General features: G+C 34.8%; 1 protein-coding gene across 5 annotated transcripts in view; it reads right to left on the bottom strand.

Moving 5' to 3' along the window:
- Nuak (Nuak family kinase 1) overlaps positions 1–15,724 on the bottom strand; it is a 308,387-nt gene that overhangs the window by 151,672 nt on the left and 140,991 nt on the right. For all 5 annotated transcript variants that reach the window (XM_081742812.1, XM_081742810.1, XM_081742811.1 and 2 more), the window contains exon 2: positions 5,346–5,470. In XM_081742812.1, coding sequence (XP_081598938.1) covers positions 5,346–5,443 — 98 coding nt within the window. In that variant the 5' untranslated portion in view covers positions 5,444–5,470. The remainder of the gene's footprint in view (positions 1–5,345; positions 5,471–15,724) is intronic.

Below are 15,724 nucleotides of genomic sequence, written 5' to 3' on the forward strand. Positions count from 1 at the left end.
AAAAAGAGTATAATACTCTTAAAAAAAGTATGTCTGGTCACCCTATATTTCTGTAAACTGGTTCTCGATTATATTATCAGTATTTGGAAGAGTAGTTTCTTGGTTTCTGTCTTTCGTGTTAAGTGACATATTCTTTTACTTCCTCTCCTACATACCATATGATTATGTTTGTACTCTGTAATATTACCATATTCACATTGGAAATATAATTATTTTATTACTACCTCATTTCGTTTTTAGTCGGCCAGGATAGTCGTGTAGTCTATAAGGCTAGACAACCGACATATTAGGCATCGCGGATTCCAATCCCGCCTCGGACATGTTTTTTGTTGTACTTTTCACCTTACATTTCATTGTAATTTTTCCCTTTCATGGTGATTCGGATCCCACTTTACACTCCTATATAGATTCGAAGCTGACATAGGACGTAAAAATGGCATCACTTAATTCTGTTTTTCAAATGCATCAATATTTTGTGACACTGCTGACATTTTGTTATGTTATACTATCTGTGTTATGCATTTAAACTAAATTCATAGTATGAGACCTACAACGATATCGTGTATCAATGCATTGGTGCATTGGATTACTTCCATTTTTATATTTTGATTTTGGGATAACGGTGCATAAAAATACACAATCTGTCGTGTAGAAGAAGAAAAGAAAAGAAATTATATGTTGTTGATTCTAAATAGAAAGAAATAAGACGTAATCTCAATCGTTAAAGATATATGTTGGTTTTATAGAGGTAATCTGCATATATAGTTGTCATAACAACTGAAAAAAAGAAAATAAATAATTAATGGAGTCTTGATAATAAAAAAAGGTAATAGTGATACAAGTTGTCTTGATTGAGTTAATGTGATTTGACCGTGTTGAAATATTTTAAGAATTACACGGACTGTGGGCTAAAATAAACAATAACATCATTGTGGTTGTTATATTTTAAATGGTGTCGAAAATACGGAAACTTTTGAGATTAGTTTGAAGTTGAGTAAAGCTGTCTCAATATAACTTTCAACACGGAATTTACTTTACTAAGAAGTGGAAAAAGAATCTATAAAAACTTAAAAATGAGTATTCCTGGAATTGAAAATAGGTGGTAATATAGAGTTACCAGGTATGAATTCAGCAGCGAACGTGGCTGATCTTATAAAACAGTTAGGTCAACAAATGTCTCACCAAATGGAACAAATGGGTCAGCAAATATTGGAACAAATGGGTCGGCAAATATCACAGCAAAAGCATAAAACGGATACTCAGTTAGAGCAAATGTCTCACCAAATGGAACAAATGGGTCGACAAATGTCGCAGCAACAGAAGCAGATGGATAACAAGCTGGAACAACTACAACAAAATATGGATGCCAAGTTTAAGCAAATGGATCAACAAATAAATCAAAAGTTAGAACAAACCGATTATAAAATGGAACAGATTTTACATCGATTCACTGTTGTACAAAGTTCTATGAAAGTGGCAGAAACTCCAGAAGAAAGGGTCCAGTCTAGGTTGGTGTAAGTGATAATGTTAGATGTTTCCATATGCATTGGGAAAAGGGAGATAAAACGTGGCAAGAACATGCACGATGTTTCCCAATTGTGGTTTTGTTGCTTTGGTGAAAGGCGAAGAATTTACGAAGTAGACGATCAGAGAACGTTCACTTATTGAGCCTCCAAGTCATCTAGACTGTCGAGAACGTCCTGTAGAAAACCCAGTAATGCCTCCTGTTTCCAGTCATCAACTTCGAGAAGTAACGGATGAAGAGGTGCAGGCCTGATGAACACTAAGTCCGCTGTGGTTACTCTTCAAATAGAATTGGATCCATCAAGAATTAAAATGGCTCTTCATCAGAAAATGGAACAAACAGAATTGCCGTTTAGTTAATCAACAGTTAATTAAACAACTGAATCATTAATTGAAGCAGCGTTTGACATTCAGTTGGTGGAAGACCGGGATAACGATGAGGAAAATAATGAAGCTCCTTCTAGATAACGTGGCCCAGGATCTTCACAAAATTCATGCCGCTGGATTGATGAGGAACACTTATTGGACAATGACACTGAAGAGGAGCATATAGAAGCGAAAGATCCTAAGTTGATTCATTCATTGTGAGAAACATGTATGAACAGCTTACCTTATTTGAAATCACGAACACAAAAATGCTTGGAGCATTTACCGAATACGGAACAGTGTATTATCAATTGTACTGGTAATGTAACCGAACCTAATTTCAGACGCAACAGAAACAGTAATCGCAAAACATTTAGAAATCAGGCAAACAGTAGATCCAAGTTCCATCGAATTGGATTTCGTAATAGTTACCTAGATGGCAGAAATTCTCGAAATAAAAACCAAAGTACTGTTGAAGTAAAGGACACGCCGTACTACGTTCATGGTTGTGTAATTCAATGCAACCTAATCGAACCCTTTGGCAATATAACTTAAGCTAATGTTGTGGCGTGAGAAAACATATTCAATTGTTTTTTGTTTTGTTTCACTTGAAATACCGTAATGATTTCATTTGTTATTCGTACTTTGTTTGAATCCTATACAAATAATAAAAATGATGGATACTAGATTTCAGCACGTTGTAATATGAATACGACTATCGTTTACTAAAAGTTATAATAGATATGCTTGAATAAATAAAACATGTTATACGGTATTCTAACACATATAAACTTTGCTGATTCTTAATATAATAATTTCTTTATTTGTATTGTTCCTGATAATGATATTGATCAAGTTTTGTTTTATTTCACTTCAAATATTGTTATAATTTCTTTGTAATTTGTACTTCTTCTGAATTCTGTTATTTACACCTATGCATCGATACAAATATTGTTTATCAAAGCTATGTTAATTATGCCCAAATGGAAGAAATAAGTTATATAGTATAGTTATATAGCATATACTGAGTTGCTTTGTTAATGAGCTCCCATAATACTGACTTGAAGAATCTATTTTAGGACCTAAATAATTGATAAATTGATTATATATTTTTTTATTTAGTCCCCTTCATCGATATTTTTATATAATTAAAATGGAATTAATTGTTAAATGAATATAATAATGAGATAAAATGAAATTAATACATATGTATTGTAAAGAAATATATACGAGGGCTATTCGGAAAGTAATGTAACCATATATGTACGAATATGTAACGGTCCAAGATTCTTTCTTGAATTGTAACCAATTAAAGAAGTCCGTCGGGAGCCATTGATACAACGATATCGTGTATCAATACATTGGTGCATTGGATTACTTCCATTTTTATATTTTGATTTTGGGATAACGGTGCATAAAAATACACAATCTGTCAAGAAGAAGAAGAAAATGAAATGAAATCTTTGAGTTTTACGCCCCACGGTTATGCCGGTTAGGCTAAAGGAGACGGTGATGAGTAATGAATGAAATGGTGGAATGAAGAAAGTGGGAGGAAATGGAAGAACCCCGAGAAAACCCACGCACACGGTGTTTGTCCACCACAAATTTCACTTGGCGGGGGATGGGATCGAACCCGGGACCCCAAGCACCAGAGGTGAACGCTCTATCACTGAGCCACCGCGGTCCCAAGAAGAAAAGAAATTATATGTTGTTGATTCTAAATAGAAAGAAATAAGATGTACACTCTGTAAAGAAAAAATAGCGACACTTGCTCTGATATGGTTTTCGCAACATACATTAACCAATATGATTTTTTACATGAATTCCTGATAATACTACAATGCATACAGGTCCCAATGAGCAGTTCATTCTTAATACTTGCGCCACGGTTTCAGGCTTTTGACATGAATTTAATGAATTTATATGCACGAAACTGGCAGACGTCATTAACGTAAAAATAAATGAATAAATGCTAGTCTCAGTGCACCCTTATTATACATTTTACTAGTAGTCTAGTTGGTGCTAGCAAAAAATAGTAGTACAATGTAGTTCTAATGGAAACAAATGTGATTATTATGTATAATAATTAAACACTATAGTGGTAGTTACACTACTGTGCATTTAGCTTACAATTTCAACAGTAATTAGTATAGAAATTGTTATGTTAGTAATTTGTATGTATTTATCATGTATTTATGTTCTGTACTTATCTTGTTAAAATTTTAGTGTAGCAAAGTAGTAAGCTAAAATATACCTATCATGTATATATCTTCCTTAAAGTTCAGTGTCCGAAATCGCCAACCTACTGTCCGGATTCACCCTTCCAAATTTGCAAATCAAAGATTTCGTCAACTTTCAGAAAATTATTTTTTATTTCTTAACATGCCATTCCACGAAAACTATTTCAATTGTTCATGCATTAAATAATATGACGATGTATTGGATATTTTTGTTTAGCGGGATAGTAGTGAAAGAAAGAAACATCAGAACTGTCCGAATTAACCCAAACTTACCCTACTAGTTCAAAGACTCAAAAGAATGGAAATGTCTCCTGGTCCTGCTATCACAAACTCATGCTATTTCATTTTTAATCATCTTGTTTACCCCTCAGTTTGTTTCTTGATGTTAGCATAACATTACATATAAACATTTTATTTAATTAGCTGGCAAAACTTGTGCGCAAGAAACTGCATTATTTATAAAAGGTGCAAAACTTCTTGAAAACCACTTTTAAAATAATCACTTTTGGGTGTCTATTTTTCATTTTCTTACAGTGTATAAATGACACGATGATGCGAAAATTTTATTCTGCATGTTTTTAGAATTGTACGACATTTAGGCAAAATTTTACAGTGGAGATAAATGCAATTAGGAGTTGAGTTCGTAAAGGTATTAAAGTTCAATCACAGAATATTTTATTGTTGAATTAAACGGTTTAACAAACATCTTGGCATTTGAAGGCGGCGCTCCAAGTTCTCTTTAAATGCTGCTAAAAAAAATGAGAGGCCAGCGGTATTGCCACGTTTATTTTGCACACATCCACGTCTATCTCCTGTCACCTGATCGCGCTATAGTTCGTCTGCTTAGCCATAGCCACACGCCTTTACTACTTGGCAACGTCACGCCAGAGCTTGCGTTTTATTCGTTTAGCTGAAACGCCAAGATGTTTGTCACAGGCCTTAGTTTGGTTGGTTGATTGGATTGCGATTTAGCGTCTCTTTCAGCACTGAAGCTATATCAGAGGTGTACCTACATTTTAACGGTGGTTCAGAATTACATGACCCCCCGCCGGGAATCGTAACCAGGTTTCCCGCGCCGAAGATGCGTACGCAACTATATAGTCACGAGACAGCTTGCACTGATTTGGAAAGTCATAATCCGAGATATGAATTAAAATGTTCCCTGTTCGATTTTTCGGATTGCAACTCCAATAATATCCATATCTAAGAACTTACCTTTGCTTGAGTTTCCGGCGATGATTGTGGAGCCGCACCCCTGCCGTCCCCTCCATCCCGCCCATGATGTTATGGATGCTGGCCTCCCCCACCACCATTTTGGTGGTTGTGGATTAACGGCCGGCCTGTAAAGAGGAAAACAAGAAAAATGTTAACCAAAAGCCATAAACTAATGACAACAACAAATAATCAAATATTTTTTCATAACATCAATCTTTTTTTTTTCTTATCTTATAGAATACTGGAGACATATTATCTCATTCCCTAGTTTACAATTTAAGTTTGACATTCGGTAATTAGAAAATAAGCTATTCAAAATTCAACTCTTCTGTTTTAGTCAGCTTTCTTTTTCTGTTAGAATCTTCAAATCCTAAATGCATTGTGTCTACTTAAAAAAAAAAAAAAGTTAATGATATCTAGAAACGTTATAATTTAAATTTATGTTTGACATCTTGAATTAAATAAATAGTGCAGTGACTGTTTATATATATATATATATATATATATATATATATATATATATCAACAAAGTCACTGCACTATTTATTTAATTCAAGATGTCAAACATAAATTATAAACGATATATATGGCATACTCCATCTCAGAAATTTTATGATCAGCGTACTCCTACCTCTATCTTTTCGAGTTAAGTGATTAGAAGGGAATATGCTTACTCTAGATTGTACTGAAACATTCCAATTCCTCGTATTTTTGCTTCCAGCACAGCATAGCGCATATATCCCAATATTAAGGACTGGATTAAAAAAAAAAAAAATCAGTTAGGATAGCCGACTGCGGGACTCAAACCCAAGACCTTCTAGAGAGAAGGAAGAATGCTAATCTACGGAGTTCTCCCACTGATCTAACGTACGGCACGTGTGCTTTAGGTGCACTAGTCTAGGGTTCGATTCCCGGTGGGAAAGCATTCAAATGTGAATATTACGGTTGTTCGGATTGCACTTTAAACTGTAGGTCCACGTCCCGTTTAGCCTTGATGCCGAAAACGGACGCTAAACTTTCAACGTACTAAAATTCAACTATACCGTTCAGTATATATGTAGAAATGATCTTATCATATATTAAAAACTCAGCATACGCAGTGTTGGTGGAGAGAAAAAAAGCTTCGTTTTCTTAATACTTTAAGAAGTATTCCCTGGAGTTATTGCCCTCGAAGGATTATGGCAGTCCAGACGGAATTAAATGGGGTGATGTACAGAAAGTACTTTGGTTTCTATCAACGCTATTTCTGGTCTCTATACCAGAGTTCGACACTCACTAATTCAAGCACCTTTCTAGTTGATCATGAAACGAGTCACCAAAAATTCTGCCTTCACCATTTCTGCATTTCAGATACAGCAAACTTTTTTTTTTTTTTTTTTTTTACGCAAGAATATTTACAATGAATAATAAAAAGACATCCCTCCCCAGCTATGGGATAGATGGAGACACTCATTATTTGACGAAGTCAATTAACCCCTTTGCGGTCCCTTGTCGAATGTTCTCGACATTTAGTTTGGTTCATTCTAGTCCGATTTCGAGTCACGCTCAAAATGCTTTCTTGACAGCCTAATAAGAACCTGTAATATGGATCCTGCGACCTGTTCATAACCCTTAAAAATATTTAATACTGTGGATTTATCCTAATTCAGCAAATTAATTCAGACCTGCTCTTACATACTTGAAAAAAACTTTAAAAAAAGATTACTAAGGGTTAAGTTGCTTCACGTTGCCAGAACATTTAAGGGTAGCTAAGTACCAATGCAAAATTTAAAATTTAATGGTCGTCCTTCCGCTCTCCATCGGTTATTGAATTTTTGTGAACATTTTAAACATAAAAACTAGTAATCGGGTTCCCTATTGTAGAATAAACTCGTCCTGGATTGATTTCAGCAAATTTTTAATGTAAGTTAACAATGAACTAACAGATTAATTCCAAGTATGTTTATTCTAAATATAATTAATGTTTTTGTTTTTCTACGAAAACCTGGCTTAATCCTAATTTCCACTTTCATGGCTAAATAACTCTGGAACCAAAGGTCTGCACACGAAAATCCTTCACATGGATACTACACAAGTCAAGGTCTACATCCACGCCAAGTTTAGTTAAAATCAGATTAAGTGCTGCAGATCGCGTATGAATTAGTGTTACCCTTGAGACGAGACGTAAATTTTGTACAAATCTCGTCTCGTCTTGTAAATTTGTCAAGTATTTGCTGATTTTTTTCTCAATTTCATCTAAAAGTAGTCAGAACAGTTCTGCGACGTGAGAGGCCCACAAAGGGTATGATATAATAACACTTAAACCATATTTATTATCGGAGCATATTGCGTAATGCATTGCGTTTCTCTAAATATTGATAAATGTCTTCATCGTGTTTGTACTCTATCAATTTAGAGTTTTATACTATGGCACATGCAACAATAAAACAATGTTTGAGGTCTAAGGCTGGTGAATTACTGTTGCCCATGAGATTCAAAAAGTTTCTCGTCTCATCTCGAATTCAAAAATGTACTCCTCGTCTAGTCGGCAACACTGCGTACAGTATATATACTGTCCTTTAGAAAAATAAATAAAAGACGAAATAAAGTGCTACTAAATGAACTAAACTTGCACCCAGGCAGTACCGGATTATCCCATCTGGAGGCTCGAGGCTAGAAAACATATGTGGCCCCTACTAACTTCGCCTATTACTATTCAGTGAAAGTGCAGTAGAAAAGTTAAGGAAATATGTTTCATATTTTGGTCATATTTTATTTTATGATGATGATTGTATTTTGTATGATCCTTTTCAGATAGCCAGTTACGATTTTGATCAGAGTGGAGGTCCCTGTCTACCTGGAGGCCCGGGGCTACAGCCCCCTAAGCCCCCCCTTAATCCGGTCCTGTACTCAGGTCTTTTCTGAAAGATCTGAAAGATGGGAGCGCAGCTCGTGATCTCATTATTAGCGTGCACCCAAACTTTCGCACTTCAATCCACTTTTTCTTAACCGACTGTCAGCTTAACAGCCCATATTCAAAGAAATACAATAAGTGTCGTTTGTGTGATTATGATTTATTCAATATACAGTATTTCGTTCAACTGTCACTGGTGCAGCTTACGGTCCAAACTTCTGATCTCATAAGTTAAATTTATTGAATTATAATACTGTAAGCCTTTTTTAAGCATAATAGAATGCTATACAATTTAGGGATTATGAAATGGTAATTTTTGTTCTAACCAAATTTTTCGTTATTCGACCAGGGCCTGGCCATGTGGTGGTCGGTTAACAGAGAATCGACTATATTCGGAAAGTCCTCACGATAAATAATAGTACTCGGGAATTATTAAATATTGCAATTCTGTGTGTCATCTTAAGTTATTTACAAAAATACGCGCAAGGAAATTGGTGAGGTTAGTACTGAAGACCCTTAATTGTAACTTTTTAAATTCCAACCAAAAATTATTTTATCTCTATTGCGCGCAATCACAAAATCAATTCGATTTGCGCAACCCCTATTGTGTCAAATGGCTGTACGCATGATCCCGGGTTTAATTTCAGGTGGAGTACTATAATCGGATATAAACCCGAATCCTGCTTTAAACAGAAGTGGAGTACGGTGGCTCAGTTGTAAAGCACTCACCTCTAATAAGAGGGACCCCTCTGTTCGATGCCAGGACAAGCGAGATTGTGATGAACAATATCGAGAACGTACGTTTCTCGAGGTTCTCAAATTTCCTCCCACATTCTGGTTTTACCAAATATTTGATAATAATTTAGTTTCATTAATCATCCGTCTCCTTTGGCATACCAGTGGGGCATTAAAACTAGAATTTTCATTTCATTTCTAAACAGGTTCCCACTCACACAGCCTTGATGCTAAAGACAGAGACACTTTATCAATCGACCAACCAAGTTTGCGCAACTAATTTTTGCATATCTTCTCCAGGCAGTGAGAATCTTTTTGTCTCCCTTGTGAAACTCCTACAATATCTCCGAAGATTTGAAATTTGATTAGTTCAAGTATTGCTTTCTCTGAATTTTTCTACACCATTTTCTTTTCAGCCGTGTGCTATGGAATCGAAAATTTTGTTTTCTACGAATTACGAGACTCGTGTCTCTGAAACGGAGCCAAATTCGATCTTTCGTTTAGGCTTATTTTCGCAAATAGAATCACCTCCCAAATAACAGTAGTGCACCGTAATAAGAATTCCAAAATGACATGATCTTTATACTGAATGAAACAAACACGAATTTTAATATTTCAAACTTTAAGCTGTTTTTATAGTTTCTCTTATTAAATCTCCTATGCATATATCTAAGGCAAACTACCGAGAACTTTTCTCTTTTTCCGAAACTCTGAATCCGAGTCAACGTGCAAAATGCAATACCGCCCGTACTGATTTCATCACGTGTTAATGCTCTCATGGGAAAGAAAAAAAATATAGCATAACACGTTCAAAAGCCATACACACACACATACATACATACTCAGTTCATCGCGGCTCTATTTTCGGCCACGTGCAACACGAGCTCAAGAGAACAGGGTTAGTTCCACTCAGAAAGGGTAAGACAGGCTCCAACGAAAAAGCATCTTGTCTTTTCTCTCCACATGCATCTCGCAAGATCAAGGAATCCATGTGCTGATATCTAAATAAAAATTAAAGAACCAAGCTCGTTTGCTAAAACTCTATACTTTTGTATGTAGAAACTAGTTTCGCAAATTACACGAAACTTCATGTGGATGTGTTTTTTCAATCAAATTAATTCCGCTTCAGCTATTCCCAAATAATTTTAATGAATTTTATTAGTATTTTTCCAATTCCAATTTACATGCATAGCAGAAATATAAAACTTAAAAATTAACCCAATAAATAAATACCTTATATTATACAAAAAAAAAAAAAAAACATTGTTGTGTGGGGGAAGCTTAGATGCAGTGTCTACATCTCTATAAGAAGGGTCACTGATTCGATTCCAATTCCACATGTAAGTTTGTAGTGGAGAATAGAATAACCGTAAGATTTTCAAGCGTTCTTTCTTTTCTATACTGTTTTCATTCCGCACCTTCTTCTCTCATCATATGCTTTTATTCAATATCTTTTTCCTTTAACATACAGGACAGAACTGCGGGACATAAAACAAGCGTTTTTCTTTAAGTTAATTTCTTATCCGTACGTTAGGATTGTATAAAACAATGAAAATGTATGTCCTTGTATAGAATTATAGAGGAAATATGTTTCTATCCCTTTCCTTCGCGTTCATTCTCAGTGTAAAATCATTTTATGAATATTTCACAAAACACAGTTTATATTGTTACACATAATACGAACTAACAGTTGGTCCGACCATTCAAATCTTTAAAAATAATCCAATAAAAGCAGTAAATACCACGTATGGGTATACAGGGTGTTTCAAAACAACACCGACAACGTTTGGGAGGTGATTCCTAACACCAAGATAAGGCAAATGTATAGACCAACTTTGGTGCACAAATGCTTCCTTTCGGAGTTATAGGCTGCCGAAAACATGAAAAAAAATGAACGTTTAAGCTCCATAGCTCCAAAATGATGGGACCTACCGTAGTCGGGTCAAGACTTCACTTAGGAACTAATATGTGCGTTATCCAAAAATACATGTTTCGGAATCCTGAGGTACTCACGCAACAATCTTTATAGAGGGAATTTGGCTACGGGCATATAATTTGAAGTACTCATCAACCGCCTCTATAACAACTGTTGTGGAAGTACCGCAGGATTCTGAAACTTGGATATTTTGATAGGACACATATTAGTTCCTAAGTGAAGTCTTAACCCGACTACGGTAGGTCCCATAGTTTTGGAGCTATGGACCCTTAAAGTACATTTTTTCATGGTTTCGGCAGCCTATATATATTTATGTCTTATCTTGGTGTCAGGAATCGCCTCCCAAATGTTGTCGGTGCTGTTTTGAAACACCCTGTATAGATGGACATATTGTTTAAGTCGAGTCGAATGTTGGCTTGTGATATCATGACATTAACTACAACTGAAAAATGGCGGAATCTAGGTTCAGTGATAGAAAGCTTATCTCCGGTGTGCAGGCTTTTTGGTTCGATCTTAGCTCAAATGTGTTTGAGGACAACATCGTGCTCGTGGATTTTCTCAGAATTCTCCCGTTTCTTCCCATATTTTCGTTCCATATTACTAACCATACATTACACTTATCTTATAACACAAAGATTTCTTATTTTCTATAACTTTCATATGATTAAGAGAATTTTCTTAATTTTTAAATTTCTTTAATACCTTAAATTTTTGTGATTCAATTTAAACCTACTGTAAATAGGCCTCGAACAATGCAGTTTGCACAGCACAGAGCGTTTTCTGCAAACTACCTGTGTCATGCAATAGTTTTCTATCTTTGAATTTAAATATAGGAGTAAAATTATTCAGTTACTAAACGTATCGTTTAGAGGAAACGTAGTATCTTCTAACACAGTATGAATATTTGTTTCATTACTCAGCCCATCAGCAGAACATTATTTAAAAAAAAAAAAAAAAAAAAAAAAACCTGCTTACGCGGGAGTGTCAACCTTTTGCCATTAGCGAACTGTATTAAGATTTCTACAGGGTTTTGCTGGCCGCATTGCTTTATTTGATGTACTTTTTAAAACACAGTAACTTTCTTATAAAATGCATGAATATTGCAACACGAATCTCGTTTCAATCGTTATGGCACAGGCTTTCAATTCAACTCAGAGCTGTTTAGCAGTGATGTCATTTTCTTTCCTCTTCTACAAAATGATAAAAATGACTCTTTTCCAGAGCCTCGCAGGTCGAAGGTTCGATACTACTACTTAATCTGTTTTGTCACTATGAGCACTGTAAATCTTTTTCTTAAACTGTACTATTATTTATCTAGGATAAAGTATCAACTGTCCCGTCAAGTAAAGATAGGTCAATGATTCTGTCGGTTTATAAAAAGAAAATAAGCACAATGCACACGTTACTCATACCCTTTAACAATTTTTTGATAAAAAAATATATTTACAGTTATGACTAGAAAGAAACACGAACATACATGAACATATCTACAATAATGATACTGGAAGTGACAACAATTTTTGTATAGAACGGTGCCAACTTTTACGAAATAAGCATCCACAATAGCGTAATTTACAGTAACTTTAACTTACTATTAATGCATGCTTTATACAGTGTAGTATGCGTAATAGGCGTGTTCATAGGGCCACGCCTACACTACAACGAAATACGATTGCGATTTCGGTCGTGAATGAACTGCGAATTCATATACCTTAACTGAACTCGAAGTTTTGCGAACGCAAGTAAGACAGTACGCACCTTTGAAATATTCAATATGCCCTTCTCTCTGTTTTAGTGGTTAGCACGCGCGCCTTTGGTGTACCCGTACGTAGTCTCAGATTCGATTCCCGGTGGGAGTCCATTGAAATTCGACGCATTATGGTGGTTCGGAATCCACCTTAACATACCCTTAATACACCAAGCGGGATCCTCTAGGGCCCCAGAGGGTGATATTTGGTGATACTGTTGCAACTATAAGAACCCATTTATTCTCGATTTTTATATGTGCCCTGCATCCTTTTGGGATATCTGCTACAAAATTAGATCAATGATTCGTTCGTGAAAAAAAGTACAAAAAATAAGTTGAGAAATTAAAATGATACTTGGGGTCCGTAGAAGATCCCAGCTTGGTAAACAACGTTGACGATTTAGACTTGGTGCGTTAAGGGTTGTTGGTGGTAGTGGTGTACTTCTATGTCTCATACAGCCTCGGTGTTGAAAAGAAATGTTAAACTTCAATAAACAAACATTTATTCAATGCGAAATGTTTATGCTTAAAAATTCGCATCTTAAGCTCTTGAAGGCATTTAAAAAACAAATTGTGTATGTGAATGTGAATATATGAATTCGTAGCTAACTCTGTATTGCAACAAAGAAAGTTTTGGAGCAGTTTACTGTAGAATGAGGTATAATAATAATAAGAAACATTTGGTGTTTTAAGAATAATTATGCAACACTAGCCGTCGGATTCTTCAAATCTCTTTAAATTGTAACGTTCTTTACCCATAACTACCAGTTCAAATACTAATATTTTACAGCCTTATAATGACAAAATATGTCTGACCGTTTTAGTAGCATAGGCACAAATTCAGCTACGGAAGCTATGACAAGAAATAGTTCCTACGTTCTGAGTTCATAGTTTCGCTCTTATATAATAATGATTCCATTTATTATATTTTTATTATTATTATTGTTATTATTATTGAACATTTTAAACTCTTATCCGCATGAAAAAGGCATGATATCCTCAGCCACGATAATTATGCTTGTATAAGCATTAAAAATATATATTTGCTACGAAAACTAGAAATTTATCCTCCGACTCTTAATTAAACAAATATGTATTAAAAGAGATAAACTTATTTGCTCTTACAACGGATTTGCACTTCAACAATTTTATTTTGTGTCTCAGTTTAATAAATATTCTGCCGCTGATCTGAAAAATTAGTCACCTTTCAGAGGGTTTAAGTACCTTCTGAGAGATCTGATGACGTTACTGACCTACTTTATATACATACCACCAGTGATGAAAATTTTCCGGAAAATTTTGAAACGGAAAATTTTCTGGAAAATTTTCCTGGAAAATTTTCCGATTCATAAAAACATACTCCACTTATTCCTACATCGTTGTTTAATCGAGATGTGAGGTGGAAAATTTTCTTCCATATTTTTCCGGAAAATTTTCAGTTCTTAACAAATATCAGTGATCAAGTAACAATTCGTCAGTATTCATAAAATTGATTGAATTCGTATATAGAAACGTTAAAAAGTGAAAGATCGTTGAAAGAATCTGAAAATTTTCATGGCTCAGACAATTTTCAGTACGATGAAGGAACTAGTGGAACAATTTTTCATGAATCGAAAAATTGTCTGTCCTGTACAATGAAAATTTTCCCGAAAATTTTCCGATTCATAAAAACACACTCCACTTATTCCTAGTTAAGATGTGAGGTGGAAAATTTTCTTCTATACTTTTCCGGAAAATTTTCCGTTCTTAACAAATATCAGTGATTAAGTAACAATTCGTCAGTATTCATAAAACTGATTGAATTCATATATAGAAATGTTAAAAAGTGAAAAATCGTTTAAAGGATCTGAAAATTTTCATGGCTTAGACAATTTTCAGTACGATGTAGGAACTAGTGGAACAATTTTTCATTAATCGAAAAGTTGTCTGTCCTGTTACAGTGATGAAAATTTTCCGGAAAATTTTCCGATTCATAAAAACATACTCCACTTATTCCTACATCGTTGTCTAGTTAAGATGTGAGGTGGACATTTTTCTTCTATATTTTTCCGGAAAATTTTCCGTTCTTAACAAATATCAGTGATCAAGTAACAATTCGTCAGTATTCGTAAAATTGATTGAATTCATATATAGAAACGTTAAAGAGTGAAAGATCTTTTAAAGGATCTGAAAATGTTCATGGCTCAGACAATTTTCAGTACGATGTAGGAACTAGTGGAACAATTTTTCATGAATCGAAAAACTGTCTGTCCTGTACAATGAAAATTTTCCCGAAAATTTTCCGATTCATAAAAACATACTCCACTTATTCATACATCGTTGTCTAGTTAAGATGTGAAGTGGAAATTTTTCTTCTATATTTTTCCGGAAAATTTTCCGTTCTTAACAAATATCAGTGATCAAGTAACAATTCGTCAGTATTCGTAAAATTGATTGAATTCATATATAGAAACGTTAAAGAGTGAAAGATCGTTTAAAGGATCTGAAAATGTTCATGGCTTAGACAATTTTCAGTACGATGTAGGAACTAGTGGAACAATTTTTCATGAATCGAAAAATTGTCTGTCCTGTACAATGAAAATTTTCCCGAAAATTTTCCGATTCATAAAAACATACTCCACTTATTCCTAGTTGAGATGTGAGGTGGAAATTTTTCTTCTATATTTTTCCGGAAAATTTTCCGTTCTTAACAAATATCAGTGATTAAGTAACAATTCGTCAGTATTCATAAAATTGATTGAATTCATATATAGAAATGTTAAAAAGTGAAAGATCGTTGAAAGAATCTGAAAATTTTCATGGCTTAGACAATTTTCAGTACGATGTAGGAACTATACTGGATTCCACCTTTTCATCAGAGCACTTCGTGCCTCGATGCCGCTCCTCTTCACCGACTCGACAACTTGCTGCGTTGTCACTTCGTCATAAATACAGAATTAGACAATTCGTGTAGTTACTCGTGCGAGGGAGAGCGAGGGCGACCTGGCTGAGGCTCTGCTGTGCATAGTCATCGAGTTCGATTCAACTGTAATTTATTGAGCGCAATGATTTGAGACCCACTTTATAGA

The sequence above is a fragment of the Thermobia domestica genome, chromosome 16 (genome assembly GCF_964235325.1).
Source record: "Thermobia domestica chromosome 16, izTheDome1.hap1.1, whole genome shotgun sequence".
Lineage (NCBI taxonomy): Eukaryota > Metazoa > Arthropoda > Insecta > Zygentoma > Lepismatidae > Thermobia > Thermobia domestica.